This window comes from Camelus bactrianus, chromosome 24, assembly GCF_048773025.1.
Source record: "Camelus bactrianus isolate YW-2024 breed Bactrian camel chromosome 24, ASM4877302v1, whole genome shotgun sequence".
In the NCBI taxonomy this organism is placed as follows: Eukaryota; Metazoa; Chordata; class Mammalia; order Artiodactyla; family Camelidae; genus Camelus; species Camelus bactrianus.
This window is the reverse complement of record NC_133562.1, coordinates 358,026-385,741: the sequence shown is the minus strand read 5'-3', so window position 1 is coordinate 385,741 and position 27,716 is coordinate 358,026. Positions and strand designations below refer to the sequence as shown.

Here is a 27,716-nt window from a genome sequence, read left to right as displayed (position 1 = left end):
GGAGGACCGGCAGGGAGGCGAGGGGGGCCGGGTTGGGTGAGCGGAGGAGAACAGCAGGAGGCAGGTCGGAGACATCTGGCCAAGGACCAGCTTTGTCAGTGAGATGGGAAACCAGTGGCAGGATTCCAGCTGGGGAGTAACAGTGCTCGACTTGTCTGACGGGGTGACTTGCGTTTGGGGAGTGCACTGCGGAGGAGACTGGAGGCCTGCGATGGGGGCTCTGCAGGGAGGGTCCCTAGGAGATGCTACCGCCTGAGCACAGCGGGGGCTGTGGGGAGAAGGAGGAGCAGCCAGGGAAGCTGGAGACCTGGCAGCTGTGTTTTGGAAACCAAGTGCAGAAAGTATTTCTGTGAGGATGTGTGAGTTTGATTCTGTTAGGTTTAAGAAGATGAAGACTGGAATTGGATTTGGGATTTGGCAGCAGGGAGATGGGTGTTGATGTTGCCCAGCGTTTTGGTGGGGAGGGGCTTGGGGATGCATGGAGCTGGCTGGCCCCCTGCGGTTCCCTTCTGGAGGCTGCGTGGTAAAGGGACCGTGGGGATGTTGCGGTAGCTGCAGGCAGAGAGCAGGGTTTGAGGGAGAGGAAGCTCCATAGAAGCTGGGGGAGCTGACGGTGAGCTGGTGGGAGTGACTGCGCAGAGAGAAAGGTCCACCTAGGGTCAGGTGCAGAGTGGACAGGGCAGGGGTACTTCATCCATAATCAAATACGTTTCACAGATGTCTAGTGGTCTTAAAACTTTTCCCACCTTATAGAGTAATTAAATTTGACCATCAGACCTACTTGAGTGCCTCTGTCGTTGACCCCAGCACAGTCCTTCATTGTCCGCCTTATCAGTGGTGGCACCTCTTAGAATATTCTTCCAGGCTCTGAGCCCTCTCCCTTCCTCTCCTTCAGCTGGTGGGGTCAGTCCAGACTTCCTAATAGACCATTGAGGGCTTTTAGGATCCGTGGTTTTACTCACTGTGAAGTTTTCTACACCTGATGCCACATACAGTGGCACTTGGTAGGGCCGTCACACACTCAGTGCTTAGAGCAGAGTAATACCTGGGCTTGAATCTTACTAATTGCACAACCTTGGGTAAATTTAGCCAATTTAGTCTCTGAGTTTGTCTTCTTTAGTGACATGAGGATAAGTGAGATGAGGTAGTAAGTATGCAATAAATCTTAGTTCTCTCCCACCACTCCTTATGTTTGTCACCTTAAAAGCGCCCTTATCTCATCATACTCTACCTGTAAAAATTCTGCTCATTCTTCAAGGAATAGCGCCAATACCCATTTATTGAGTCTTTCCTGATTTATTTTCTTCATTGAATTCCCCACAGCCCTTTCATGATAAAGACTTTGAAATAATTTTGCATTTCTTTTTTTTTTTTTTTGTGGGGAGAGGAGGTAATCGGGTTTATTTACTATTTTTTTTTTACTGGAGGTACGGGGGATTGAACCTGGGACCTTGTGCATGCTAAGCACGCGTTCTACTGCTGAGCTATACCCTCCCCCCTGAAATATTTTTGAAATTGAGTAGCAGCTCCTGAGTACTACGGCCACGGGCAGACCAGTGGCCAGCGTGGACTGGGGGCCCTCTGTCAGTCGTGCAGGTTCCGAGTCAGGTGCCCACGCTGAGCCTTTGGGTGCCACGTTTACCAGTTTTGCCTTGTCCGTGTGCCAGATACACTTTATTTAACTTAAGATTTTTCTTTGGATGCAGTCACCTTTTAGCCATTTACTCACCCTTAATCTCTCAGATCAGCAGCTGGATTTTGCTAGTTCTGTTTTCTATTCCGTGTTGGAATGTGTACCCAGCAGGAATGCTTGACTTGTCGTGAAATCATGTGCATGTGCCATTAGTGTTGTGCTGTCTTTGGTTCTTCACTCCAAGAGCAGACTGAGCTGTGTTCTAGTTCATTGTTGTGTTAACTGTAAGAAGAACGTGTGATGTTTATATTCTCAACTGTAAAGTAGCGAAGTATTCTGAGAATTACTTTACCCTAGAATGCTTGCTAATAGTATCCCCTCTTGGTGCTGTTCCCCCCAAAAATGATTTTTTTCCCCTAAAGTTTATCAGTTTTCTAAGATTTAGAGGCATGTACTCTTAATCATGTGAAAAGGTTTTACAGTAATATTTGATTTCTCATTGCAGTGAGATGGAAGATGTTCGAGGTATAGCTGAAGAGTCATTCCCAAGCTTTTTAACCAATTCATTACTTGGTAATAGTGGGATTTTGGAAAATGTGACTCTTTCTTCTAATCTTGGCTTGCCTGTTGCTGTTTCAACGCTTGCTAGAAGTAGACACAGCCCTGATAACAGGTAAGAATTGTGTGAACAGATGGTTGTTTCAGATCCATAAAGCCTGCGAGGTACTGACACTTCTGTGGATTTCCCAGTCAGGCTTGTGCTTTTGCTGTGTCTGAGGGCTTGGCTGTTCATATACAACTGTTACCAGAGAAGATGAAACTTACCCTTTCCTGTGCCATTGCCTTACTTGCAGTGGTGGTGGGTGTGGAACTGAGCTCCGGTGACCTTTCAGCCCACTGACGGTTTTTCTGTCCGTATTGTTTGGCTTTGTGTTAGTTCACCTCTTGGCGGCTAGTATTCTGAGCTGCGTGCCCACGTGTGGCGTGTGTAAAAGTTCACCTGTGCTGGAATATTTAGCCGCCGTCCTGTCCTCCCAACCTGGACTTCCCTGCAGGCCATCGCCTCTACCTTTGAAACAGGGGTTGGAGGAATTCACTAAAAACCTTTAGCTTTAAGGTTTCTGTGGCTCTTCCGTTTAATGCCGGCACACTGTGCTGGTCGTGCATGGTCTCAGTGCTTCGACATAAGATGAGGGGCTTGAACACTGGGCCCTTTTGTTGGTTGTACAATCACATGGCCCTGTGGTGTAGTGAGTTTAAATGTGTATAATCTAATTGTTAGCAATTAAACAATTTTTTGTGTGTAGGTTTTGTGATGTCCAGGCATCTTACTTAGTGGAAGGGAGGTTTTCGATTCCGTTGGAGTCCTCTCCCAGCAGCCAGAGTGAAGTGGAACCACGAGAGAGGTTACAGCTCGTCTTCCGGGAAGATGAGTAAGTTCACCCCTGCGTCTTGCTCCCCGTGTCTTGTGGAAATGCACACGTGATTGTCTCTCATCAGGTCTGAGAATCTTAGTTTAATTACAGACATTTTCAAGCTCTCAAAATACTTTTTCCCGTTTGACAAGTGACATATGCTCATTGAAAAAATTATAAAATATGACAATCATAAGGAGGACAGCAAAGGTCTATAATCCTGCTAACTGGGTAATAGCCACTGGCTATCTTTTTATTTGGTCCTCTAGACGGTCTTCTGTGCACACTCACGTGTACATATGTAATGATACGTTACGGAGACGGGACTGAGCTGGGCATGCTGTCTATCGCTGTAGCAGTCGCTGTCTGTGCTCCTCTTTCCACATGGGTAACGCAGGCAGCATCACGGGCTAGTGGCTGCACCACGTTAGGCATCGAGATCCTGGAATTTTACCATTTTAAATTTAGTGAGCTTCTTTACACGTGCATTTTGCACCTGGTAGATTACTTTGTTCAGAGAAATTGAATTTGGATTGAAATTGCTGGGTTAGGAATATTTGATTTTACAAACCAGAGCAGACAAGCACGTTGCCCTTGGGAAGGTTTGTACCGGTGTCTCCTCCCACTGGAAGACGTACGTGAGGGCCTTGCTTCTCTGAGCCTCCTCACTATGTAATGTTACTTGTAATCTCTGATTTTGGAAGTCAGGGAATGTATTTATACGCGTGCCTAAGTGCACAGAAAGAAGTCTGCAAGGCTATACACCGAGACGTAAGCAGTAGTTATCTCTTGATGGTGGCATTCCAGGCAGTCTTAAAGTTTTCAGAGGTGAATTCATAATTGAGTATTCTTGGGATTGAACATACTTTAATGTTTATTCATCACTTATGTGTTTGTTGTGAATTGCCTCCTGATAAGATTTAGATGTAAGGACTTTGCATGTATTAAAAATGTTAACTCGTATATTCATTCATTCAGCGTGTTTTTGACTGAATGCCCACTGTGTGCCAGGTGCCCCTCCAAGGGCTTAGGAAAGACCAGTGAACAAAACAGGCACTACACAAAAGGCATTAGACTATACCGATTGTATAGTATATTAGAAGGGAGAGTGCTAGAAGAAGGGAGAGTGCTAGAAAAAAATGGAATGTGATAAGGAGGATGTTAGGAAGGTTGAAGGGAAAGGTCACTGCGGGGCTCCAGGAGGTGTGAGGTCTGAGCAGAGGCTTGAAGGAGGGAGTGGCCCTCAGGAGGTGGATTGGAGGTGGAGGCTCAGCCGGGAGGGCCGTGGGCACACAGGGGCTCTGACCAAGTCGGGGGCCCCGCAGGCTCACTCTGGCCACATGTGGGAGTGTGTGGGGCCCCCTTTCTCCACGTCTGCACCCACATGGTTATTTGTGTTCTCTTTGAAGATGGCCATTCTGACAGGTGTGAGGTCACATCTCATTATGGGTTTGATCTGCATTTCCCTGCTTTTTGTGTGCCTGTCGGCCATCTGTATGTTTTGTTTGGAAAAATGTCTGTTTAGGTCTTCTGCCCATTTATTCATCAGGTTGTTTGTTTTTTGCTGTTGAGTGATAAGAGTTCTTTGTATACTTTGCATGCTAGCCCCTTGGTGGATGTAACAGTTGGCAGGTGTCTCCTACCACCCAGTGGGCTGCCTGTTCCCCCCGTTGATGGTGTCCTTTGCCGTGCAACCTACCCCTGCTTCTGTCTGTCTTCTCAACCACACGACTCTGTCCGTTTATGGCCTGCCTGCCACCCCTGCCTTCTCTTACTCGGCTTCTGTTTGATTGGGTGACACTTTCGTGTGTCTGCATGCGAATGCTCCTTTGGGTCAGCGAATGGCTTTCTGTGTGTTATGGCTGCGGTGAAGAGATGGAGAGACCAGCATGTCACTTGGAGTCTGCCTCAGGCATAGAGGGTTTGGACTCGGAACACATGGCAGAGCTATTTTCTTTTCATCCCTCCTGGCCAGATTTAAGCCTGGCCCTGGGAATCTGTGTGTCACACGATAAATTTGTTGCATTTAGCAGCTTTTTCCTGAAGTTCCATCTCTTTGCTCCTCTTGCTGGTGAAGTGGCTTTGGTGAGTGGCAGACCTGAGAGGTTTTGCAGTAGGATGGGTGGAAGATTGCTTTTATGGAAGAGCCTTTTCATCTGTGTATTAGATGACGAAGGCAGATAGGAAGGTGGGATAGGAGCAGTGGCAGGGGCTACAGTGAAGCTTCCAAAGCACTTGTGATTCAGAGAAGGAGCTGTCTGGCAGGTGCACCAGTGTCCTTGAAGTCTGTCTTGTTTTTAAAAAGCTGAGCTTTTCTCTTGATGTGATAATACTTGGGAAAGGAAAAAAAACCCTTATTTTATCACTTAAGAGGCAGAGTAACAGTATGATACTTGACTTTGTAGGTGGTACGACACTGGACCCAAATGGTAGGACAGTCCCCAGGACGCCTGGCTGGTCCCAGAAGTGTTTTCTTTTTCACAGATGAAATACGTAACTGATTATTGGATGTTTTATAGATATACCCGAGGTAACTAACATTTCGTCGTTGTTTTGTTCCCCTATAAAGAAGTTCTGTCTCTAAGACAAAGAACCGTACGGAAAGCCAGCGTTTGTCAGATGTCGTCCTCAGAGAGCCCGCTTTTCAAAGTGACGCAGCAGGAGCAGACGAGGGGCCGGCCAGAGTCGCCGAGCCCTTCCAGAGCCGCCGCCCCTTCGACGGGGCTTCGCCGCTGCAGCAAGTGCGAGGTACTGCGCCAAGCAGCTTCCTTCTTCCTGTGCATGTTTTAGTTTCCTCATGTCCCTGTCTCTGGAGCGGTGCTTATCTTAAACTGTGATACTGTAGACTGAAAATACTTCGGTTTGGCGTTCACCCAGTAATGTCACATCTGTAATGCTTCTATGAGGAAAGGTCTCTTAATTAACTTCTCATCTGTCCTTACTGGTTAAGCTGAAACCTCCCTTGCTGTGGAAACCATGCTATCTGATGCTCACAGCACGCTTTAGGTCCAGGACAAGGAGGCTGTTCTGATGCCCTTTTTGCATTTTTTTCCCCCATCAATTAGTTTGTATTCTTGTCAGCAGTTGTTTTTGTTCCTAAACTCATTTTTATATAAACTGGTGAGTTATAAATTTTAAAAGAAATTGTAAGAAAACCAAGTTGAACACTTTGGAGCCATTTAAAAAATTGTTATAAAATTGGATCTGGGGAAGAAGCTACCAAAATGTGGGGTAAACTGTGAAGTAAGTAAATTTATAGGCTTCTGTCAGAATGCTTTTAAGACTCTATGTTCTCTTTCTTCAAAGAAATGAGACCTGAAATTGAAAACTGTATTGTAGGGTTCTGTATGGAGGGTGCACCAAACCTCAGTCCAGCGCTCAGAAGGCCTTGCTTATGTGCATGTTGTTGGATTGGTGGATGGATATACATTCGTATGTTCAAGTTAGAATTTTTAAGGGATGTTTATGTTTCTCTTGATGAAAAATGTCAAATATGTATGAAAGTAGAATAGACGAAGTCCTCACACAAGCAGTGAAAGAAAATATGGTAAACTGGACGTCGTTGAAGCTGAAAACTTGTGCTTCTGAAGACACTTTTGAGAGAGTGAAAAGGCAGCCCAAAGATGGGAGCAAATATTTGCAAACCACGTGTGTCGCTCCTGTGTGATGAGGGCCTAACACCCAGCGTACGTGAAGAAAGCCTCGCAACTCCGTGGAAAGACAAGTAACCAAACCTGTAGAAGCGCAAAGGACGTGGCTGGACGGTGCTCTAAGGAAGTTGCACGGACGGCTGGCAGGCCTGTGGGGAGACGCTGAGCCTCTGTGATCGTGAGGGAAGTGGACGTCAGAACCAGGAGAGGCCGCCTCACACCTGCGGGAGGGACGATGGGGTGGTTACTGCGTGTGTTCGTTAGGAACTGGGCCCGCACATTCAACCCAGTGCCACATATGACCCCAGACATGCATCCGCGCAAACTTGTCCACACGAGTGTCGACAGCCGCTCTGGTCACAGTAGCTGGAAAGTGGAAGCACATCCCTGTCAAGTGAGGTGCAGACGAGCCAGTTGCAGCGTGTGCACTTGGGGGTGTTGCTCAGCCACAAGGGTAGGATGTGGGTGCATGCTGGTGCGATGAGCTGGAAAGCATGCTGGGGGCGGGACACACAGGGAGGCCTCCTTTGCCCGCAGGCCTGGCACACGGACCCAGGAGACAGAGTAGTTGGGGGAGGGGAGCAGGAGTGACTGGTGATGGTGCAGTGCTGAGAATATGGGGTGCTTAGCAATGATGGTTGCACAGCTTCACAGGTATACCAAACCCGCTGACGTGTACATTTTAAAGGGGTAATTTTATGGTAAGTTTTGTATCATTAAAACAAATGCCCGTAAACCTCTCCCACAGCCTCGGGGTGTAGGACTGTGTCACGTGCTTCATTTCTGGTTCTTGCTGCCTTTTTTCCTGATACTTAAAAATTCCAGACATCATCTTGTTCTTACGTGTTTTAGCACATCTGTAAAAACGTGGACATTTCCCTCCATGACCACGGTGCTGCTGCAAGCGTGGTCCTTCTGTTGACAGCTAGTGCTTTAGTCCACACTCGGCTTACTGCTTGTCTTGGTGGGTGCTTGAGTTTGGCCCAAGGAGGATTGTGTTCAGGTACACCTGCCGTGGGGTCTCTGGAGTCAGCGCCGTGTTGAGAGCGTCCGAGTGCCTCATCCTGGAGACATCCTGCTGGTCTCCGCTGTCTGTCTGCTTCCTCGAGGTGTCGTTTTTCTGGCTTCTCTCCTGCCCACCCTCTCTGTAAAGCAGACATCGGCGCTTAGATTCCTGTTCAGGTGTTTTTGGCAAGTGTTTAACTCTTCCAGCTTCCCCAGCCTAGCAGTTTTTAATGTAACTGGCCTCTACCCTCTGCCCTCATGTGAAAGTGCTCTATTCTGTTTAAAGGGAAAAATGTTTACTTAGTTCGTTAATTTGCTACCTTTAACTGTTGTTGGGTGTTTAGTTGATAAAAAGCTGGTCTCTGAGTTTTGTGTTTGTTTTCTTACACAGACCTTCCCGTTGATTCTCGTTCTCGGGCGTGGATGAATGAGGAGGACAAGGTAATCTTTTACGTGTTACCCATTTGTGGAGTGGTCTTGGGGGAGTGAAAATTGTACTTCACACACGTGAGTGCTGAGTTGTTGCTGAGCGCGCGGCATCTCTGTTCGGCTCTGTGCGGCTCCGGTGGGAGTGGGCGCGTGGGCTCAGGGCTTCTCCCGTTTGATTCGGCACATCCCGAATCCCCGGCTCAGAGGGCGCTGGGTCGTTTGTTGACTGATGGGGGCTGTGTTTATCTGCAGGCAGTCCGAGTGTCCGCCCACAGCAGTTGTGGTCAGGAAGGCAGAGCGTGATCTTTCTCTCAGGGTGAAGTGAAAAAAGAAAAGCACCTGTGACAAGCTGCTGGGGCCTGTCCTTCCCCGTGTCTGCCAGGGCGCTGTGGGTGGGGTGAGCTCTGACTTCCCAGCCCGGGCCTCACGTCCACTTCCTCGTGTGTCTGTGCGTGTGTGTGCGTTGCTGTATGTGTGCACGCTTGGAGGGATGTGACGGGAGCCCCACCGGGACACAGGAAGTAGGGACGGGCCCCTCAGAGGAAGGGTAGTGGGCAGAGAAACACTTATGTCCAGTGTTGGCGGCGAACTGTGATTTCTGGCCTGTAGTCTCACTCAGTTATGAGAGTTGTGTATTAAATATAAACTGAGCACTTCTAAAATTTATAAAAAGGAGGTGCGATTGTTGTTCTACTATCATAAGAATTTTTAGGATTATTTTTATAAAAAGATGAAAAGGGTCTAATGTAAGAGGTGTTTCCCTGAGCGGGGTTGGCTGGCTGTAGCTCCCTGTCCACGTCCACGCTGCCTCCTGTCCCTTTCAGTCGTACTGGAGGGTGGCCGTGTCCGTCTGTCTGTCCCTGGTGGTTCATAGCAGCTTTTGTGCCACAGCCACCAAGTTGAGCCGTCACGACAGAGACTGTGTGGCCGGTGAACCCCGAAATGTTCACCGTCTGGCTCCTCACAGGAAACATGCGGGCTCTGCTGTGTGCCTGTTCCCTGCGTGTTACCACGTGCCACTCCCAGCTGTGAGAGCCCCTCTCGCAGGTGTTGTCAGGTGGGAACTCGGTCACAAAGCATGGTTTCTCGAACGTTTAGGAAAGATGGTTTCTAAAGAGGGAGACTAACTTTTTCTGTGATAGATTCATTTATTTTCTCAGGCTGGTTGAAGACTTGACTTCCTGAAAGTGTAGAAATCGTTGATAATTCAGAGAGGGACCATAAAACTGGGAAGCAGCAAACAAGTGTAAAAACATGAGCTGCTTGGTGCAAACGGATGAGGAAGTAATTGCAGGAGAGAACTGCTCTGGAAAAGCCCGGCCAGCGGTCTCCCCTGACTGCGGGCCGTCCAGGCGGCTGGCGGGGGCGTCTCGTGTCTGCAGGGGCAGCGCCACAGCCCTTTATCCAAGTGGGGCCTGTCCGAGCCCTTAGTTCAGCTGGCCCGTGTGCAGGGCGCCAGGCCTGGCCATGTAGCAGACGCGACCTGCAAGGTGGAGGTGTTTCACACATATTCTTTCTCATAGAGATTTCCCCCAGTTTTTTATCCTGAAAAGTGTCACAAGGAGCTTACGTTCGCAGAGCAGTAGTGTGGTGCACCGTGGCCTCAGGTCTCCGTGAGCCTAGCTGGGCACCGTCCTCTCCAAGTGCGGAGGTTCATTGAGAGCCTATGCTTTTATCCGAAAAATGAGTGTGCATTTTGTAGTTTTACTTCATAAGATGATATTGTTGGACGTATGTTTAATATGATTGTGAAATAAAATTGACACTTGAGGAAATTTACTTTTTATTCTGGGCCTCGAATGTCCTAGCAAACTGCAACGTGCCCGTGTGCCTCTCGGTCCCCGGCTGGAGCCGGGAAAGCCCTGTCCAGTGCAGCCTGCGGAGCCCAGCTGCGCTCTTACCGGCACCTCCTCTGCAGGCCTCGAGCTGCTCAGACTCGCTTGCGTTTAGCAGAGTGACTACTGCCAGGCCCTCCGAGCATGTGCACACAGCATGGGGCCTTAAATGTTAAGGATGCCTCACTGGGTGGGTCTGGGGAGGCAGGTGGCCTGGGCAGGAAGAGGGTCGCTAGCCCGGTCCTGAGCCGGGACCACAGACGATGGGCTGGTTGGCGGTCCTCCCTGCAGCCTGTGCTCGGCCTCACGGTAGCAAGTGCGCTGTTCTCGTCTTACTTTTATTTCTTACAGATCGCTGTTCCTGATGCAGGAGAACAGTTTGAAGAGAGGAGTCCAAGCGATGACTTGAGCCATCTGAGTCTCTTAGAAAACGAGCAGCTAATGTCCTTGGCGAGCCTGGAGGAGTCCTCTGGTAGTGTGTCTAGACCCGTGTTGCCCGGCCCACACCGTGCGGCTCGATGCCTCCCTCGGTGGCAGTGGCAGCGGTGGTGGGGCCCAGCCATCATGCGGCTCTCTGTGTCTTTGCCTTGTTCTTTACCGCCTGCCCGCCAGCACTCCCCTGGCTGCCTCTGTTAAGGGCTGGGGTTTTCTTCTCCTGTTCAGCGACCTGTAGGACCACGCTTAGTTCTCAGCTGAAGGTCAGCTCAGTGCCGCTCAGCAGGAGGCCGTGTGGTAGGAGACCTGCCAAGTGCGCAGCGTCTGAGCTGCACAGGCTGGGGCTCGATTCTCACTGAGGAAGGGGCCTTAGTGATGGGGGCGTGGTTTTCCCCTGAAGAAGGGGCCTGATGTGGGTGCGGGAAGGAAATGCATTTCAAGAAGCAGGGACAGCTTCAGCAGAGGTGGATAGGCGCATGGCCCATGTGTGAGGAACAGCCGTGGTCTTGTGTGCAGGTCTGTAGCACCGGGTGGTGGTGGTGGGGGGCTCTGAACTGGGGGCTAAGTCCAGAAGGTCGGGACCAAATTAGTCATGGCTTTGAGGGCCAGGCTGCTGAGCTGAGTGCAGAAAGGACAGGTTTGGAGGCCAGGGTTTTTAGATATGTTTGGATTATAGAATTGTTGATGTGAATTTGTACCGATCTTCGTTTTAGTAGGATAGACTGAGATGAAATAATTCCATCACAGGTTATGAGTCCTTAATTTTAAGGCTCTTAATTTTTTTCCTGGTTTGAATAAAATATATTCTTTTTTATTATTGAATTGCAGTCAGTGTACAATGTTGTGTCAGTTTCTGGTGTACAGCACCATAGTTCAATCATACATGTACATATGTATATTCCTTTTCATATTCTTCTTCATTATAAGTTACTACAAGGTATCAAATATAGTTCCCTGTGCTCTACAGTAGGAACTTGTTTTTTACCTATTTTATATATAGTAGTAGTTTGTATCTGCAAATCTTGAACTCCCAGTTTATCCCTTCCCACCCTTTTCCCCCTTGGTAACTGTGAGATTGTTCTCTGTGACTCTGTTTCTGTTTTGTAAGTAAGTTCACTTGTCTTTGTAGGCTCCACATATGAGTGGTATATGGTAGTTGTCTTTCTCTTTCTGGCTTAGTTCACTTAGAAGGATGATCTCCAGGTCCATCCGTGCTGCTGCAGATGGCATTTCTAAGGCTCTTTCTGTTGATTGCAGAATCACCCCCTTGACAAGGCAGGGACAGCTTGCGGCAGCATTGTGAATGAGTGAGAGTTGCAGTTTTGTCCTGCCCTTGCTGGGCTGGGTGTTGGAACGTTGAAAATCACTGCATTGTTGTTTTATTTGTTTATTTGCAACTTCCTGGTTTTGTTGGAGGTTGAATTTTTTTTTCTCATCATATCTATTAATTTTCAGCTTCGTTATACCTTTTTTCATTTCTTTTTCAAAATGGGATACTGTTTGAGGTTTCATTAATCCACCTGGAATTTGCTCTAACTTCTCCTGTGGGAAGTCTCTCTGTCTTTTATTGCGAGTTGCTCATTTCCTACACCACTTTCTGAATAATCTGCCCTTTTCCCACTGATCTTTGCCACGTTTGTTGTATCCTAACTTTCCACATATGCCAGGACTTACTTCTGTGCTGTCTTCTCAATGAGGGTTTAATATTTAGTCTGTGTTAAATGCTCGTAATGATTTGTAGACTGAAATTGTAATAGTTTTTCACGTTAAATATTAAGACAAAATAACACAGGCTATAGACCTATGTTTTCTCACTGTTTTGATTAAATATGACTTACAGTTAAATCACTACTTCAAAGCCTACCCTGTTTTTCTCCGTTTTACCAACAGATGATGATATTGATGATGAAGAGTTCTATGACGATCATTTGGAAGCTTATTTTGAGCAACTGGCGATTCCAGGAATGATATATGAAGACCTTGAAGGACAGGAGCCTCCGGAAGTCTGTTTTACGTTACCTACAAGTGGTCCTAGTCAGGTACATCCCTGTCTTCATGGTTCTTCAGAAGTTTGGCAAGAGGTGTTACAGGTCTCAGTGGATATTGACATAGAGCTTAAGCTTCTGGTGCTCTTCGGTCTCTATTTTTCCCAGATGTAAACTGATGAGAGAAATGCCTGTCCTGTCCTTTCCTGCTGCTTCTTCCCTCCCCCTCCCCTGCAGGGAAGGCACTGGCACCGTGAGCAGCCACGCCCCCTTATCCAGAGTCCGGAGTCCCCAGTTGTGAACGTTCGTGCCACCTGTGCCTTTTCTTTGTCTCTCCATACGTGCTTTTTTACTGAATCATTTGAAAGTAAGTTGCAGATACTATGACATTTCGCCCTAACATAACTTAGCATTTACTTCGTGTGGTAAGAATATCTTCCTATATGATCATAATTCTCTTTCTCACTTTGATACAGTGATTTAGACTAATATGCAGCCCGTTCAGATTTTCCCACTTGTCTCCAGATGTCCTTTACGGGTACTGTTCTTGATCCAGGCTTTAATTACACTTGTGTTTGGTTGTCTTGTCTCTGTTCTGTCCATGTGGAGTCGTTCCTTCATGTCCTTGAACTTGTGAGATCGAGGCTGCTGTTCTGTAACGTGGCCTCTAAGCTGGGTCTCTGATGGCTCCCCCCCCCCCCCCGATTAAATCAAGCCTGTTCCTCACGAACAGGTTAGTTTCTCTGGCAGCCGTAAGTGCTCACGTAGACGCCAGACTTCCCGGGAGTTCTTGCTGGCACAGCACCGGCCTGGTTGGTGTCTGTCTCCCCACTGAGCGCCTCCTCTGCTGCCTTCCTGACGTTGCTCCTTGTTACCTTGCTGTTTATTTCTGCCTGCACAGGGTTATACTCAGAACTTGCCCTGAAAAATAGGACCTGTTGAAATGTTTTAGGTAAAATGCGTATATATGTTTCACAGACATAAGAAGAATGAAAACTAAATCCTTTTTTTTTTTGAGTTTAGGCTGTATTGCATTATTTAATTTCTCTGTGATCACTTCTGGCTTATCTGCTAGGTATGTCAGTTCTAGAAGAGGTCAGTCAGAGTCTTCAGTTTGATTGAATTTTTATGCAAGTATTTTTGCACCTTTAGGGTGTTTCCTCTGTGCAGTCCTCTGCTGTGCTTCGCGTGCACGCGGTGAGACTTGTGTCGCCTCCCGGGCGGGCTTGTGCCTCTCCAGAGGCGGTGCCCTCCCTGCGCCCTTTCGGTGCTGTTGGCCCCGTCTGCTCTTCGTGGTGCTGGTGTTGACGCCCTTGCTGCTTCTTTACCTGGTGTGTGCTTGTTTTCGTCTGTTCAAGTCTCTTCTCTGGTTTTTCTTTCTCATTTGTTTGGAGAGTTTCTTGTAAATAGCATGTAGCTGGGTTTTATGTTTTAATGTCATCTGGTGGTCTGAGTTTTTTAATGAGCCAGTTAACCCTTTAACACTTAGTGTCATTATTAACATTCTTGATTTTGTTCTTGTGTTTTACTTCATTTAATGTTTATCTCATGTTCTCATTCTCATTTTTCCTTGCACTGTTCATGTCTGCTCCCACCTTCTCTCTGTCCCTGGTTCTTCTTATCTGTTTGGAGTTTCTGTTACTGTGTTTCATTGATTCTAAGATGAATCAATCTTTTTCGTGTTTTAGTGCATCTGAAATCAACATGTGTCTTGCAGTTGCCGACGTGTCGTAGTTTAATGTTTTATTTCTGAGCGGTACATGCAGTGATGGCAGATCTTAAAGGCAGTGGTTAGATTCTGTGAAGGATGCTCTTTTTCTGTTCCTTGGAGGGCGTTCTGTTTTCTCTAAATCGTCACCAGACAGATTCTCAGCTGTTGCCTGAGCGGATGCTGGCATGTGTGCCACCAGGGTGTTTTGTGACTTCCCTGTTTCCCCGAGACTCCAACGGGATGGGACTGTCAGATGCTTTGACGCCTGACACCTCACCTCCTAAGAGACCTTTGGATTGCTTTTATTCTGCACCCCGCCGCCCCCACATTTCCTTAACTCTTAAGTTTTGCTGAGTTACACTGTCAAAGTATAGACTAAGACCTATCTCGTGTTCAGGTTTAAAAACCGTCAGCAACTGCATTGGGCCCTTTTTTTCCCCAGTAAATCACTGCAAGGGGCTGCTCTGCTTCGTGGGAAACCCCAACCCCAAAGCCGGTCGCCTCCAGATGTTTCAGACCCAGGATCCCTCCCCGCGCTGTCCTGTCCTCTTTGGGGTGGGTCATGTCCTGGAGGTGGTCGGTCATAGTCACAGCTGTGGCTTCGCCTTCTTGGCTCGAAGAGCACAGACCCTGTCCACCCGAGACTGTCCTCACCTGACTGTGTCCTTCATGCAAGATTGTTTTAAGGCGCTTTACTCAGTAGAGAGCTAGTTTCCTGCTTGCTGGGTCTGTTTAGTCTTTGCTGGTGCCCTGTGTGAAAAATAGCTAGCTTCAGATGACGGTCTGTGTTTCCTTTGTCTTTTCTTCTTTTGGGATATTCATATTTCAACTATTGTTTTTATACATTCTCTGTGTTAAGGAGGTATTTTGATTCTTCTGCATTTCATTTAACTTTGTGGCTCAAACAGCAGATGTGTACCTCCTCCAGGCTCCGGAGGCTGGGAGTCTGAGGCCCGGGTGCGGGCAGGGCTGGTTCTCCCGAGGCCGCCTCCTGGGCGTGTGGACGGTGGCTTCCCCGTGTCCACAGAGGGCCTCCACCTGCTGTCCCCATGCATCTCAGCCTCTGGTGTCTGTTAGTTTCCCAGGGCTGCCAGAACAAATACCAAAATTTTGCTAACTCAAAACGGCAGCAATTTACTTTCTGAGTTCTAGAGGCCAAAAATCTGAAATAAAGGTGTTGAAAGGGCTAAGCTCCCACCGTGGGCTCTTTCCTGCCTCTCCCAGCCCCTGGGGCTCTGGTGCCTTAGCTCGCAGGCGCCCCTCCAGCATTGCCTCCAGCCCCACGTGGCCTGTCCTTCTGAACTCTTCCTCCGCTTTCTCTTTTGAGGACTCTGCTCCTTGGGTTTAAGGCCCATCCTGAATCCAGGATGGTCTTATCTCTTTTTAACTTAATTTCATCTGCAGACACCCTGTTTCTGAATAAGGTCACAATTTACAGGTACCACCTCGGTTAAACTTCAGATGTATCTTTTTCAGGAGATACGATGTAACTCACAGAAGTGTTTTAGCTAGATGTTACTCACTGAAGAATATGAAGCTACCCATCTGTATTTTCTCCTAGTACTTTTATATCTGAATCCTTAAGTTGTCTGGAATGAGACAAGGCAGAGTTTTTGTGTAACGTTGTTGGAAAATCACCCAGTTACTAAACGGTGGCACGAGGCCTTTATTTCGAAGTCAGCATCTTGCCCTTCACTTAGAACGGCCGCCTTTCAGTCTCTTACCCTGGAAAACCGCTGCCCATAAGGCTGTTTGTCGTCACACGTGACCTGGCAGAGAAGACTGCTGTCGGGCTGCCCTGGTGGCTGGGCGGCCGCTGAGGCTGGGAGTCGGGGGAGGGTGCCGTGGGCTCACAGATCCCCCCGGGCAGCTGCGGTTCTAGGGCAGAAGAATGCCGCGGGGGATGCTGGGGAGTGGTTTTGAGGCACTGGCTTCTCTGCCACGTCCGGTGCAGTTGTTCTTGGACTTCTAGTGTCACTTGTAGGATTTGCTGTTTTACTCCTGTTCAAAGTTGTTAATATTTGTGTTTTCATGGTCTGTTATGCGTATTAGTTTTGTGAGTCTGGTCACACTAATGGGTTCTCATCCTTTAAGAGACTTCGAGTGGTAATTACAAACATTGAACTGACATTTCTGACATCCTGTGATGTAAAGACCGTGTGGACCTACTTTTGGTGTCTGAATCTCTTGGTGTATGTTTCTCGTGACCACAGTCTGAATTTTGGTTTTGGTAAATTCTTTGTGATTGGTTCATGTACAGTCTAGAAGAGCACAGTGAATACTGTGTAGTCTGTTCCCTTCTAGAGTAAGTACATTCTGTAAACCACGTAACTTCTTTTTGAAAGGAGTTATGAAAGAGGAAACTTACTGCCGCTCTGTTATTTAATTTTTAAGGAAAGTGCAAGAGAAGAAGTTCTGGTGAAGACTCTTGGGGCTGCTAACGCGAAACTTAATCCTGTTTATTTTCATGACACAAGTGCCAGGAAGGAGGATTTTGACTTGGTGGACCCTTTAAAGCCGGAGGCAGGGTCCCCTCATCAAAGTAAGCATTTGACAGCAGAGGCAGAAACGGCTCTGCCCACGGACGGGTGTTCAGACCCCGAGACTCGGGAAGTGTCTGCGCAGGAAAACGTGCACGTGGCGGCTTTGAAGCCTGTTCGTGACGATGGAGTTAGTTCCGCTGATGCTCTTTGGCCACCAGCTGGCGAATGGCGAACGTGTGAATATTACGAGTCCTTTGGAAAGAGCAAAGACCGTAAGTGGGCTTTTTAAAAAAAAAAGTAGAGAAATACGTATGAAGTGCTTGTGAATTTTGAAGAGAATATGCTTCCAAGTGAAACTTACCTAGTAAAACGTTTAAAGTCCTCTGTGGTGTCTTTATTCACAGCCTAGTGGAAACGTGCCTGAGTCTTAAGAGTCAGCCTTTCCCTCCTCCCTCCATTGCGGACTTTTACTGGGATTAAGGCTGATTTTTCCACCATCACATTGATAGTTTTCTTTTGGGAAAGTAGATTTTTCTTTCTCTAGCTAGTTTTGGGCAGATTTCAGTACTGTTGATAACTAAGATAGGTCAACTAAATAAAAATTTTTAAGAACATTACATCATTTTATCTGTTGCATGTGCCATTAGGGTGTCTTTGGAATTTTATTTTTTAGATACGGATCCACCACAGAGTGTGGTGTATCAAAATGAAGAGGGCAGATGGGTCACTGATCTTGCTTATTACACGTCTTTTAATAAAGAAGATGTGAATGCGTCTCTAAGTAATGAGCTGAATGAAGACTTCAGATCCGGCTGTAAGTGTGTCAGTACCCACTGCCCCAAACTGCTCTCAGTGAGTCCCATGGTGTTCCGAGGTCATCCTATACGTCCTAACCAGCCACGTCACACCCCTCCTGGAAGGTGTGCTTAGCTGCTGTCTCTGCAGGAGCAGAGGCTTGAGTCAGTCACCCATACTCTCTTAGGCCAGGTGGAGCTGAGCCTTTCCCTGAGCAGTGATAAGTGAGCAGTTACAAAAGCCCCACCCTCAGGAGACTGTCCGGCAGCTTGGAGGGTGGGACGAGAGAACAGGACGACAGGCAGGTCACCTGGAGTCCAGAGAAGAAGTAACTGTTGAGTCACGCCCCAAGTGGCTTTTGAGTGGAGTTTCTGCCCCTCAGTATCTGGGGCGTGAGCTATTCCCAATGTGTAGAAAACTTGGTGAAGAGAAGGCGATGAGGCAGCCTGGGCACATTTGGAGAGCAGAAATCCCGTGTGGCTGGCGAGCAGTAAGAGGTGGAGGGCTGAGGCCAGAGGGGCAGGGCCAGGTGCGGGGAAGGCTTCCACCCACCCCCCAGCTAGGGCCGTGCCTCGCAGGTGAACGCCTGTGTCCAGTGCCTGTGGGTCTCTGGTGCTGATGGCGGGTGAGTGCCCTCTTGTCATCTGATGACCCTCTACCCACCCCCTGGGGCTGGCGTTCAGGGCTCCACGCGGCAGCCTCATCTCTCCCCGACCCAGGGAGCCTCAGTGTTGTGGGGACCTAGGTGTCACAGTGAGAACAGACAGGGAGGTACGCCAGCATTCAGTGACTGCATTTCAGGACAGTAGAGCGGTAAGAAGAGATCACAGTTTGTGGTCTGAGTTATTTGGGAAGATGCAGTCCTTTTAGATGGGAGAAAACAGAAGAAATGGTAGAATTTTGGATGATTGTGGTTTGAAGTGAGGATATTCACTAGTTTGAAATACAAATCTTAAATTGGAGGTTAAGTTATAGTTAGAACTTGCTCAGTGGTACCTTGATTTAGAAAGGACAAGTGGCCACAGACTGGACACTGGATATGGACCTTGTCACTGAAAAAGCCACTGGTCATAGAATTTTCCTGTGTTACTGGTGGGGGTGTAAACTGATAAAGCCATTTGGAAACTTGTTTGGCACTGTCTTGTGACGGTGAACTTGACGAACTTCATACTTCAGGACCCAGTCATTCCACACCCAAGTGTGCACCCAGTGTTTAGGGTGTGTGTTCACCTGGGACGCATATGAAGACATTTACAGCAGCATGACATGTCTTAGCCCCAGACTGGACACTCGCGACTCCCGCTGACTGTGGGACGGGCCGTGTCTGTTCACAGCGGGTGCAGGTGGCGTGCAGCTCCCCGCTCAGTGGGGTGGGCTCACAAGTGCGTTCAGCGAACGAGGCTGACTGAGCACGCACGCTGGGTCTGTAGTCAGCCCCGCGGAGTTGCAGGTGAGGACCGCGGTTATCCAGATGGGCACTCAGGGAGGAAACTCCAGAGGCCTCTTGTGGATCTGGTGAAACAGATGTGTTCGGATTGTGAAAATTCCTCGTGCTGTATACTTAACAGACACTTTTTGTATGTAAATTATGCTTTGGTAAAAAGGTTTTAAAAATTAGTGATCGAGTTGAGAAAAAAAATTTGCAGTTAATGTTACAGATTGAGGGCCTATTTCCCAGATATGTAAGTAGTTCTAATAAACAGTAAGAAGAAGGCCTGCTACTCAGTATAGAATTGGACAGGGGCTGTGAACAGTTTATGGAGAGAACATGGACAGGCAGCTCCTGGGCCCTGGTTTTTGCCTCCACCTGCACGATGTACGTGCAGATTGTTCATTGTAACAAAAGGTTGGAAGCAGCTTGCACATAGAAGACGGGACTGATTCAGTCAGGTGCATCGTACAGGGGCACGCCCTGCGGCCGGCAGGAGAGCTGGAGAGGCCTTTCAGGTGCTGATACGGATCACCACCCAGATAAATCGTCTACAGTCCAAGACATAGGAAAGCTCATAAAGAGGTGGACCAGGGGAGGAGACACATTTGTAGACACATACAGTGCCTGTGATTTCAGGAGCTTCCTGGCCCTCCTGTGCTGGTTCGTGGACCTGTGGGTTCAGAGTGTGTCTGGGGTGGGGGCTCGCAGGCCGGGGGACCATCACCGTCTCCACCAGTCGGGACCCAGAGCTCCCTGGGGCTGTGCTCTCCCTGAGGCCCTAGCAAGACACATGTCCCTGCACTCGTCAGAAGCCCCGTTAGCAAGTTAGGGCAGGTTAGCACCTGATGAGATCAGTCACAGTGGGTGTTCATGACCAGAAGAGTCAGAACCACAGACTTACATACTTCGTAAGATGAGTCCATCGTGTACTGGAAGCTTTCACATACATTTTCAGTTTTATTTCTTAAATACTTCATTTTCTTAACTAGCTAAGTTGCGTTTCTATGCTAGTGTTTAATTAGGCATTGGTATAATGTAATTGTATAAACTTGTCCTTTTTTTAAGCTGAAGCTTTGGATTTGATAGCGCAAGACGAGGAAGACTTTAACAAAGAGCACCAGTTCCTGCAGGTTTGTGTTGTGTCGACAGTGACTGGCGTTCAGGGTTTTCCTTGCATTTAAGTGTTCATGTCTTTCTGAATAGATGTGTAGTGAGCATAGAATTGTCTTGGGTTTTCTCATATTTAGCCAGTTTCTACCTCTTCCTTTGTGCTCTGTTAACTGGAAAATCACTGGCGTATCACAGTGATGTTCAGTGCACTGAGGCCACCTTCGTAGGCTTCAGAGGTGCTTCCGTACACTTAAACCAGGTTGTAAGATGAGGTGGCGCTGCTTGTTTCTGTTGAAGATTTGCTCCTTTCTGAAGATTTGTACCAATGGCAATCAGTATTTCATAAAGCAATATATTCAAAATCAGAGCTCATGTGTTAAAAATTAATTTATCTTCTTTTGGACCTTAGTACCTTTATTAGTTGCTTAAGCTTGAATTTGTCCAAATTTTTCAAAAATGTTAATGTTTAAATTTTCTTCATTAAATTTTTATTTTTATATATTAGAAAAACAAAAAGAGGGCTTGCAGGGGAAATAAAATGAAACGATAACTTTCTTTCCAGGAAGAAAATATGGATGCCCGAAACACTTCAGTTGCCCTCGGGGACACGTCCTGGGGAGCTTCAGTCAATTACAGTCTGTTGAGGCGATCACTTAGCACATCAGATTTGGACAAAGATGATGCCAGCTATTTACGGCTGTCCTTAGGAGAGTTCTTTGCGCAAAGGTCTGAAGCTCTCGGTTGCCTCGGTGGCGGGCACAGTGTGAGGAGAGTAAGTATGACGTGTGCCCACAGTGGTTAAAGTCACCAGCCCTTACACTTCAGGGTTACGGTGGTGTAGCCTGAGTGTGGAATCTCGAAAGCACAGATGGAGTAGGGATGTGGTGGGGCAGTGGTGCAGAGCTCAGTTTGGAGGGCGGTCGTGCCCTGACTCCAGCCTGAGCTCTGCCCTTTACCTAGCTCTATGACCTGGACCCATGTGCTTAACCCCTCTGTGCCTTAGTTTCCCAGTTTGTACAGAGGAATCTGAGTTTCAGGGCTTTGTGAGGGTCAGTGTGATGGTGCCCACGGACCACTGAGCCCAGCCTCGCCTGCGTTCAGTCTCCTGTTCCTGTTAGGGGTGTGTCATCGGCTGGTGGGAAGAATTCAGAGATTCATTTTTTTTAAACCGCTGGTCTAAAAACAGTTTTGTTTTAACAAGATGTAGAACATGTAGGACATTTTTAAATGCAAGTGATGGTGCTGAATTATGGGAAGGAGTGAGGAGAAGCCATTTGTGTGCGGGGTCAGGCTGACGTCAACCCTGGGGGTCAGGCACTGCCTGGCGCCTGCATGGTGGGGAGGGGCAGCGCGTTTCCATATAAGACACCGTGCCTTATGTGAAGGCCTGCAGCTGAGAATGGGGGTGGCTTGTTGGAGGAACAGGAAGCAGGCAGAGCTCATGTGACTGGCTGGCGGGTGGATGGTTGAATGGAGGAGGTGGACGAGGGCCGGGTCACTAGGGGTCCCTGCAGGGCTCGGGGGCGTCTTGGGGAAACTGGGAAGGCATGCTCGGAGGCTGCGAGCAGCTGGGTCGTGTGACGGGAACCTGGGTGGAGAAGGAGCCCTGGAGGAGGAGAAGCAGGCAGAGGCAGAGCACGTCAAGGGAGATGCTGTGAGGGCTGCGGTCTAGGACAGCAGCACAGAAACAGGGCAGCTGAAGGGTTCGGGTGTCCTCTGGAGGTAAATTCCATGTAGGAGCTCAGTGCTGTTGGAGGGAGTCTGCATTAAAACTGGATTTCACTCGAGAGTATGATTTAAAACATCAGGGTGTTAGAACTCAGTTGGTTTACAGAAAAATTTGGAACTGAACTGAGATTCCCACCTGCAGTGAATTAAGAAATGAGAGTAAATAGAGACGCAGATTTTCCTGCCTGGATCGACTGGTTTTGGCACACGACAGAAGCTGGAGAGTAACTGAGCTGCTTCCTGAGCAGACGGGTCTGTCCTGTGGGATTTGTAGTTTGTGTTAGTTATGAAATGTGACTCGGTTCAAGTTACTGAATCGAAGGAGGAGGTCCTCACGTGAGGATCACTCGAAAATTGAGTGCGTTTGACAAATTCACACTTAGGTCTGCCACGTGGAAGTCCTGGGAGAAAGACAGGCGGGCTTTCCCTGCCCTGTAGCAGGCTCCTTGAGCATGAGCCTTCTGAGCCGTCATCCGGGTCAGTAGGGATGTGCTTCCTCTCAGTACGGGACACAGGATGCAGTTACTGTACAGGGTGAGATGCCCTCGTAAGTTCTGTAGGTTCCAGAAAGGCAGGAGGATTTTCCTGCTTTGTCACTGATAGGTCAGTCCCTGATGATTTCTTTTTGATTTTTTAGAACATGTATTTTATTTGTTTATTTTGTGGGGGAGGTAATTAGGTCTCTTCCTTTTTTAGTGGAGGGACTGGGACTGAACCTAGGGCCTCGTGCTTGCCGAGCACACGCTCTGCCACCGAGCTGTCCCCCCGACCCCCACCCCAGTCCCTGACGGGTATTAAAGCTGCCTGACACACAGTAGGTGCTCAGGAAGTGCTGTTTCTGGGTCCTTGTAATTTGAATCGCCCAGTAAGGGCAGATTATTTGACGTTACTCCTTCTGATGGTTAAAGACAGCAGTAAGGAAATAGAAGGTCCTGTCTGGACTTGGCGAAGTTCGTCTCTGGAAATTGATGTTTAAATGGAAAAAACTGAAGTGTTTTGTTGAAGTCGTTTTAGCTAGGTTACCCGTATTGAGATAAAATAGTTTAGAATTTCTCAAAGCAGCTGAAAATTAAGGAAATAATTGCCGTGTTTATTTTGTAGCCATCGTTTGGTTATTTTATTAGATCACCAGAGAAGAGGGAACCTGTTGCTCTAATAAGAGAATCAGACACACCAAGAAGTAACTTGGAAAAAGGAACGGCTCTTCTGAACCAGGATCTGTCTTCAGGTACTGGAGTAAATGAAGTTCTCAGTGACCTTTTGTAAATCTGTAAGTTAGTGGTTGTGTGATCATGTTCTCTATGAGGAAAAGTATATATAATACTGAATTTTTTCAGTATTAGTTATAGATACAATTTTTATATAACCCCATGTTGCCTGTTCAATCTAAAGTAGAAACATGTCAGCCAGAATGCACCTAAACCCTTTTGTAAAAAAACAGTACATGATACATAATTTGTTCAAGCAGTCTGGTTGACTTTGGCCTATTAAACTACTGAGTTAATGAATTACAGCTGTTTGTTGTCTAGGTAGACTTTTAGAGAGGATTTTGAGATTCGGATTTTGATTATCCACAGGTATGTGTCTGTGATGAATATTTAAAACCAGACTTTCCCGGTTAGCAGCTGCTTTTCACTAGTACGGTGCCTGGTGCTACACTTTACAAAACTGTACAAGATGTGCTTTCATCCTCAGAGAGCCCGCATTCCAACAGGGGAGTTGGGACAGAGAGGTTCTTTATATAATTAATTTCCCACTGTTATAAAGAGGTACTCTCTTTTTAATTCAGTTTGTATATTAGTGAAATGTTTCAAGCTGACAAGTGTTAAATGAATCTGTCAGTATTTTGCAAGGGAGATATTAAAATTCAGTCTTCTTCAAGTTTAGACTTTGAAGAATGGACCGAAATTGGTGACATACATTTAAAGTTTTTGTGAGGATGACTGACGTTTGAGGTACAAAGGTGTCTTCCTGGCAGCTCTGTTCAGTGGTCTGTATCCGTGGATTGTTTCTGGGAGGCAGTGTGTAGATGTTAAGTTGAATATTGTGTGTTTTCTACAGATGTAAATGCACAACTGAGTGAAGGATCAGTGACACTTCAGGCTGAAGAACTGGAAAGTGTTTCACAAGTGGATGTAAATGACACGACACTGACTGCCAGTAAAGGCCAAACAGAGGTATCGTAAGCTTTTCACGAAGGAAAGCTAAAAGCACGGGGTCGTTGTTCTTGTATAAGATCAAGATAAGATCGCATGTAAAAATGCGTAACGTGGGTTTTTTACGCTTAGTTTTATTGTAAATATCCTTCATGTTTTAATCAGCATGTAACAACATACAGAAGAGCTTATTACACAGGCTTAACAGTTGTCACAACTCAGATGCCCCTGTACGCCCCAGGTCAAGTCAGAGAGCGCTGCCAGCGGTGCAGAAACCAGTTCTTTGTCTCCTCGCTCCCCCGGGCACTGCTCCCTCCTGCCTGTCCTCTGACACTCGGTCAGTTTCACCCACTCTGAACTTTACGTACGAGAAGTCGTGTAGTATCGTGTATTTTTCTCTTTGACCTTTTCCACTTGTGTCTGCAGGATACAGCTGTGTGGAGTATGGTGGCTTGTTTCTGTCGTGCACGCTCTTCTGTGATGCGTCATCTGCAGCTGCTACGTCACTCTTCTGTTGAGGGACGCTTGGCGTCTGTCTAACGTGACTGTGACACTGTTAAAACACTGTCCTTTTGTGGTCTTGGAACCTGGAAGAAACATCCTCCCTTTTTTTCTCTCAAAGTGTATCCTGGCCCTTCTTGTCTCTTTGAATTTCCATGTGTTTTACAACCAGATTGCTCCCTTCCACTACCAGCCACAGTAACGCTGCTGGCTTTTATTTGAGATTGCGTTTAATCCATGGGACCGTAAAATTAACTTCTTTATGACATTGAATCTTCTAATCCATGAAAGGTACCTCTCTCTGTTTTAGGTTCTAATTTCTCTCTGTATTTTATGACTTTTTGTGAAGAGATTTTTACACGTCATTTGTTACATTTTTCCCTAAATTGTTGAAACAGCATTTTAATATTACCCTTCTTAACTTAGTTCTCCTTTTGTTGTGGCTAAACAGAAATACATGTTTTTTGATACAGTCACCTTATGTCCAGTAACCACGCTGACCTCACTGTTGTCTGAAGACTGGACTTGTCTGTAGACGCAGTTCCATCCTCAGAACCCTCCGAGGACACGGCCGTTTTGGTCCTCTCTCACTTTTACAGCTGTGTCTGGCCTTACTTGACTGCGTTGTAGGACGGTGTTGAATAGAAGTGATGTCGGATCTCCCTGACTCAGGGAGAGCTTTTCAGTATTCTGTCTTTAAATTTGAGGGTGCTGTTGGTTTTCATCTGTCATTGGATTTTTAGGGTTCCCTTCTGCTTGTTGGCTGCGTCTGTTTTCAGCTTGTTGGGAGGGCAGCTCTTGCCCAGTGCGCCCTGGCAGCTGTCTGGGTGGGGGGTGAGTCACCCCCGTGGCTGTGACCGTGGGGCCGCTGTTGTCTGCGGGGGCCGGGGCCCGCTGTCCCTCGTAAGGGTCGCTGGGCTCATTGGATTCCGTGTGAGAATAATTTATTGAGAATTTTGCATCTGTGCTCATGAGCGGACAGCGCCCTTTCCTGTAATGTCCTTGTCTGGTATTGGCACTAGGGTTTTGCTGGTCTCACTTTTCCTGTTTTCTGGAAGAGTTTTTGTAAGATTGTACCATTTTTCTTTATATTTTGGTAGAATACATTGGTGATGTCGTCCGAGTCTGGAATTTTCTTTAGTAACTTTTAATGGCAGGTTCAGTTTCTTTAATAGTTGTAGGACTATTCCAGTGTGTACAATTTGTGTCAGTTTTAGGAAGTTGCAATTTTCTGGGAATTGTCGTTTTTAAAATCTAAGCTTGAGAGTGTACCGCTCTGACCCCGGCAGCCGTGCTCCGCGTGGCGGCTCACTGTGTTACAGGCGTCGCGTGTTACTCCCGATGCTGGGCGACCTGGCGCGGCATCCCGGGACTGGGCTCACCTCTGGGGGACTCTTTCTTCTCCCGGAGCTTGGCGCCACCGTTTTGTGCTCCTTTTTGAGCTCTCCAGTGCCACTAGGAGGTGGTTTTGGATGTGCTGCCCAGTCCTGGCTGCTCTCAGTGGGAGCTGGTGTGCATCCCTTTGCCTGCTCTTCCTGGAGGCGGATGTCTTGAGTTGCATTTGTAAATATTAGTGTATGTTGCTTTGCTGTCGGCCCCATGTGCTTCCTCCTCACATGTTGCTTGTAAACAATTCTGACATTGAGTGACATACTGAGAATTGGCCCTGCACTCACTGTGGCTCGCTGGTGACTCACCATCAGTATTTCAAGTTTCTGGTTTTAAATTAGTTTCCACTTGAGTTTTAGCATCTCTTTAACTCCCAAAGACTTTCTTAAGCAACTGATGCTCTGATTTTGTACGTAACCCCCTGCGCTGCACTCGAGTTGGCAGCAGCTGTCTTTTCTCGTTAGGGTGTTCGCGGCGCACCACTGAGTTCTTGCTGCTGTTAGTCTCCTGTGGTGCTTACCCAGGAAGATTGCACTGCTCTGTGCGTGTCTGTGCAGCTGAGGTCAGTGTGTCTGATGTGAATGTTCTCATTTCTAGGACACTTTCTTCGTGGACAGCAAGCCCCAGAGGCACAAGGGCAGCGGAGGCGACTCCGTACTGCGGGTCAGCACCATTGCTGCGGCCATTGCAGACGCGTCGGCAAGCGCTGACCCGTCCCAGCTCGCCGCCATGATCAGGGCACTTTCCAATAAAACCAGGGAGAAGACGTTTCAGGAGCATGACACGTGGAAGGGCTGTCCCACCAAGTCTGGTTTCTTACCCAGGGAGTTGGAAAGAAGTGGTGGGTCCAGCACCCTCGATATGGAGAAATACCTTAGGAAGACGGAAGTCAGTGGATGTGAAGGTGGCCTGGAGACTCTTTCAAGAGCGGGTGTGTCTGACATATGGGATTTATCTTTGCCCAGAGAACGGACTCCACACAACATCTGTGCAGTGGACGGGGGTGCTGCTGGCGCAAGTGTGTGGGGGCTGGAGGCAAACACAGCAGCTGCTTTCTGTGGTGGAAACCGAGGGGACGAGAGCCAGATGTCACTAAGGACAGTTGAGGCCATGAGCTCCGTTCTTACAAGTACAGGGGAGCGTGGGGGTGCAGGTGCCCATGTGAAGACACGATCCGCTGACTGCAGGTCACCAGGTACTGGGGACGGTGAGAGGGTCGCCTTGGGGCCCGTCCCCACGTCCAGCAGTTACTCACTGGTCAGGAGCCCCAGGGTGGCGTCCCTGTGGCTGTCTGAGGAGCGCAAAGACTCACGCAGAGGTGGACAGGAGCCCACGCAGCGCGAGTGTGGCAGTGAGATGAGCACCGGCGGGAAGCACGTGGCCTGTGGAAACCCCTACCTCGTCTCTCCTGGGCGTGTCACCTCACCTGGACACGTCGGTAAGGGTCAGAGTAGCCGGCTGCGCTCACAGACTTACACCGAGTGGGGTTTCTCTATTCTCACTGGAAAATGTGCCTTTCTGATAGGTGTGCAGAACCCGCCTCCTGAGCATGGTGGGCGTGGCTCTGAGGACGACCAGGACAGCTTCAGGCCTTCCACTTCTCCGCTGAGTCATTCTTCCCCTGGTGAAGCTTCTGGGACAAGTGTATCAGGGTAGGTGCAAATACATGCTCAGTGTGGGGAAATTGGAAAGAAAGAAAGAAACTGAAAGGAACGAAACTAAACGGCAGAGTGTGTGGGGTGGTGCAGTTTCCTGCCCGCCGAGACTGCGCTCGCCTCGAGGAGAAGCCCGGGTCCTCTGGCCCCACGACGGGACGGACTGACAGAACGCAGTGTGTGTGTGAAACACGGGGGAGTCTCTGTTTGTTGCTTTCTAGTCTTTTTTTCCCTAATATATCATGACCATCTGTCTAAGTCAGTGGATAGCTTTCAACGGCAGGACTTGAAGTGGCTGCGTAGTGGTTTCCATTGCCTGCTTCTCCTGTTCGATATTTAAGATTGCCTGCTTTACTGTCGATAGTGATA

General features: G+C 47.9%; 1 protein-coding gene across 6 annotated transcripts in view; it reads left to right on the top strand.

Moving 5' to 3' along the window:
- The window catches only part of CEP192 (centrosomal protein 192), a 70,548-nt gene that overhangs the window by 2,560 nt on the left and 40,272 nt on the right, over positions 1 to 27,716 (top strand). For 5 of the 6 annotated variants that reach the window (XM_074352322.1, XM_074352324.1, XM_074352321.1 and 2 more), the window contains exons 3-16: positions 2,139 to 2,306; positions 2,941 to 3,066; positions 5,618 to 5,796; positions 8,095 to 8,144; positions 10,319 to 10,439; positions 12,293 to 12,441; positions 16,493 to 16,853; positions 17,255 to 17,395; positions 19,874 to 19,938; positions 20,481 to 20,690; positions 22,748 to 22,874; positions 23,708 to 23,823; positions 26,290 to 27,130; positions 27,218 to 27,344. In XM_074352322.1, the coding sequence (XP_074208423.1) occupies positions 2,139 to 2,306; positions 2,941 to 3,066; positions 5,618 to 5,796; positions 8,095 to 8,144; positions 10,319 to 10,439; positions 12,293 to 12,441; positions 16,493 to 16,853; positions 17,255 to 17,395; positions 19,874 to 19,938; positions 20,481 to 20,690; positions 22,748 to 22,874; positions 23,708 to 23,823; positions 26,290 to 27,130; positions 27,218 to 27,344 (2,781 nt within the window). Of the gene's footprint in view, positions 1 to 2,138; positions 2,307 to 2,940; positions 3,067 to 5,617; positions 5,797 to 8,094; positions 8,145 to 10,318; positions 10,440 to 12,292; positions 12,442 to 16,492; positions 16,854 to 17,254; positions 17,396 to 19,873; positions 19,939 to 20,480; positions 20,691 to 22,747; positions 22,875 to 23,707; positions 23,824 to 26,289; positions 27,131 to 27,217; positions 27,345 to 27,716 lie in introns of those variants that run through there. The other variant, XM_045518941.2, reaches the window with a different exon arrangement.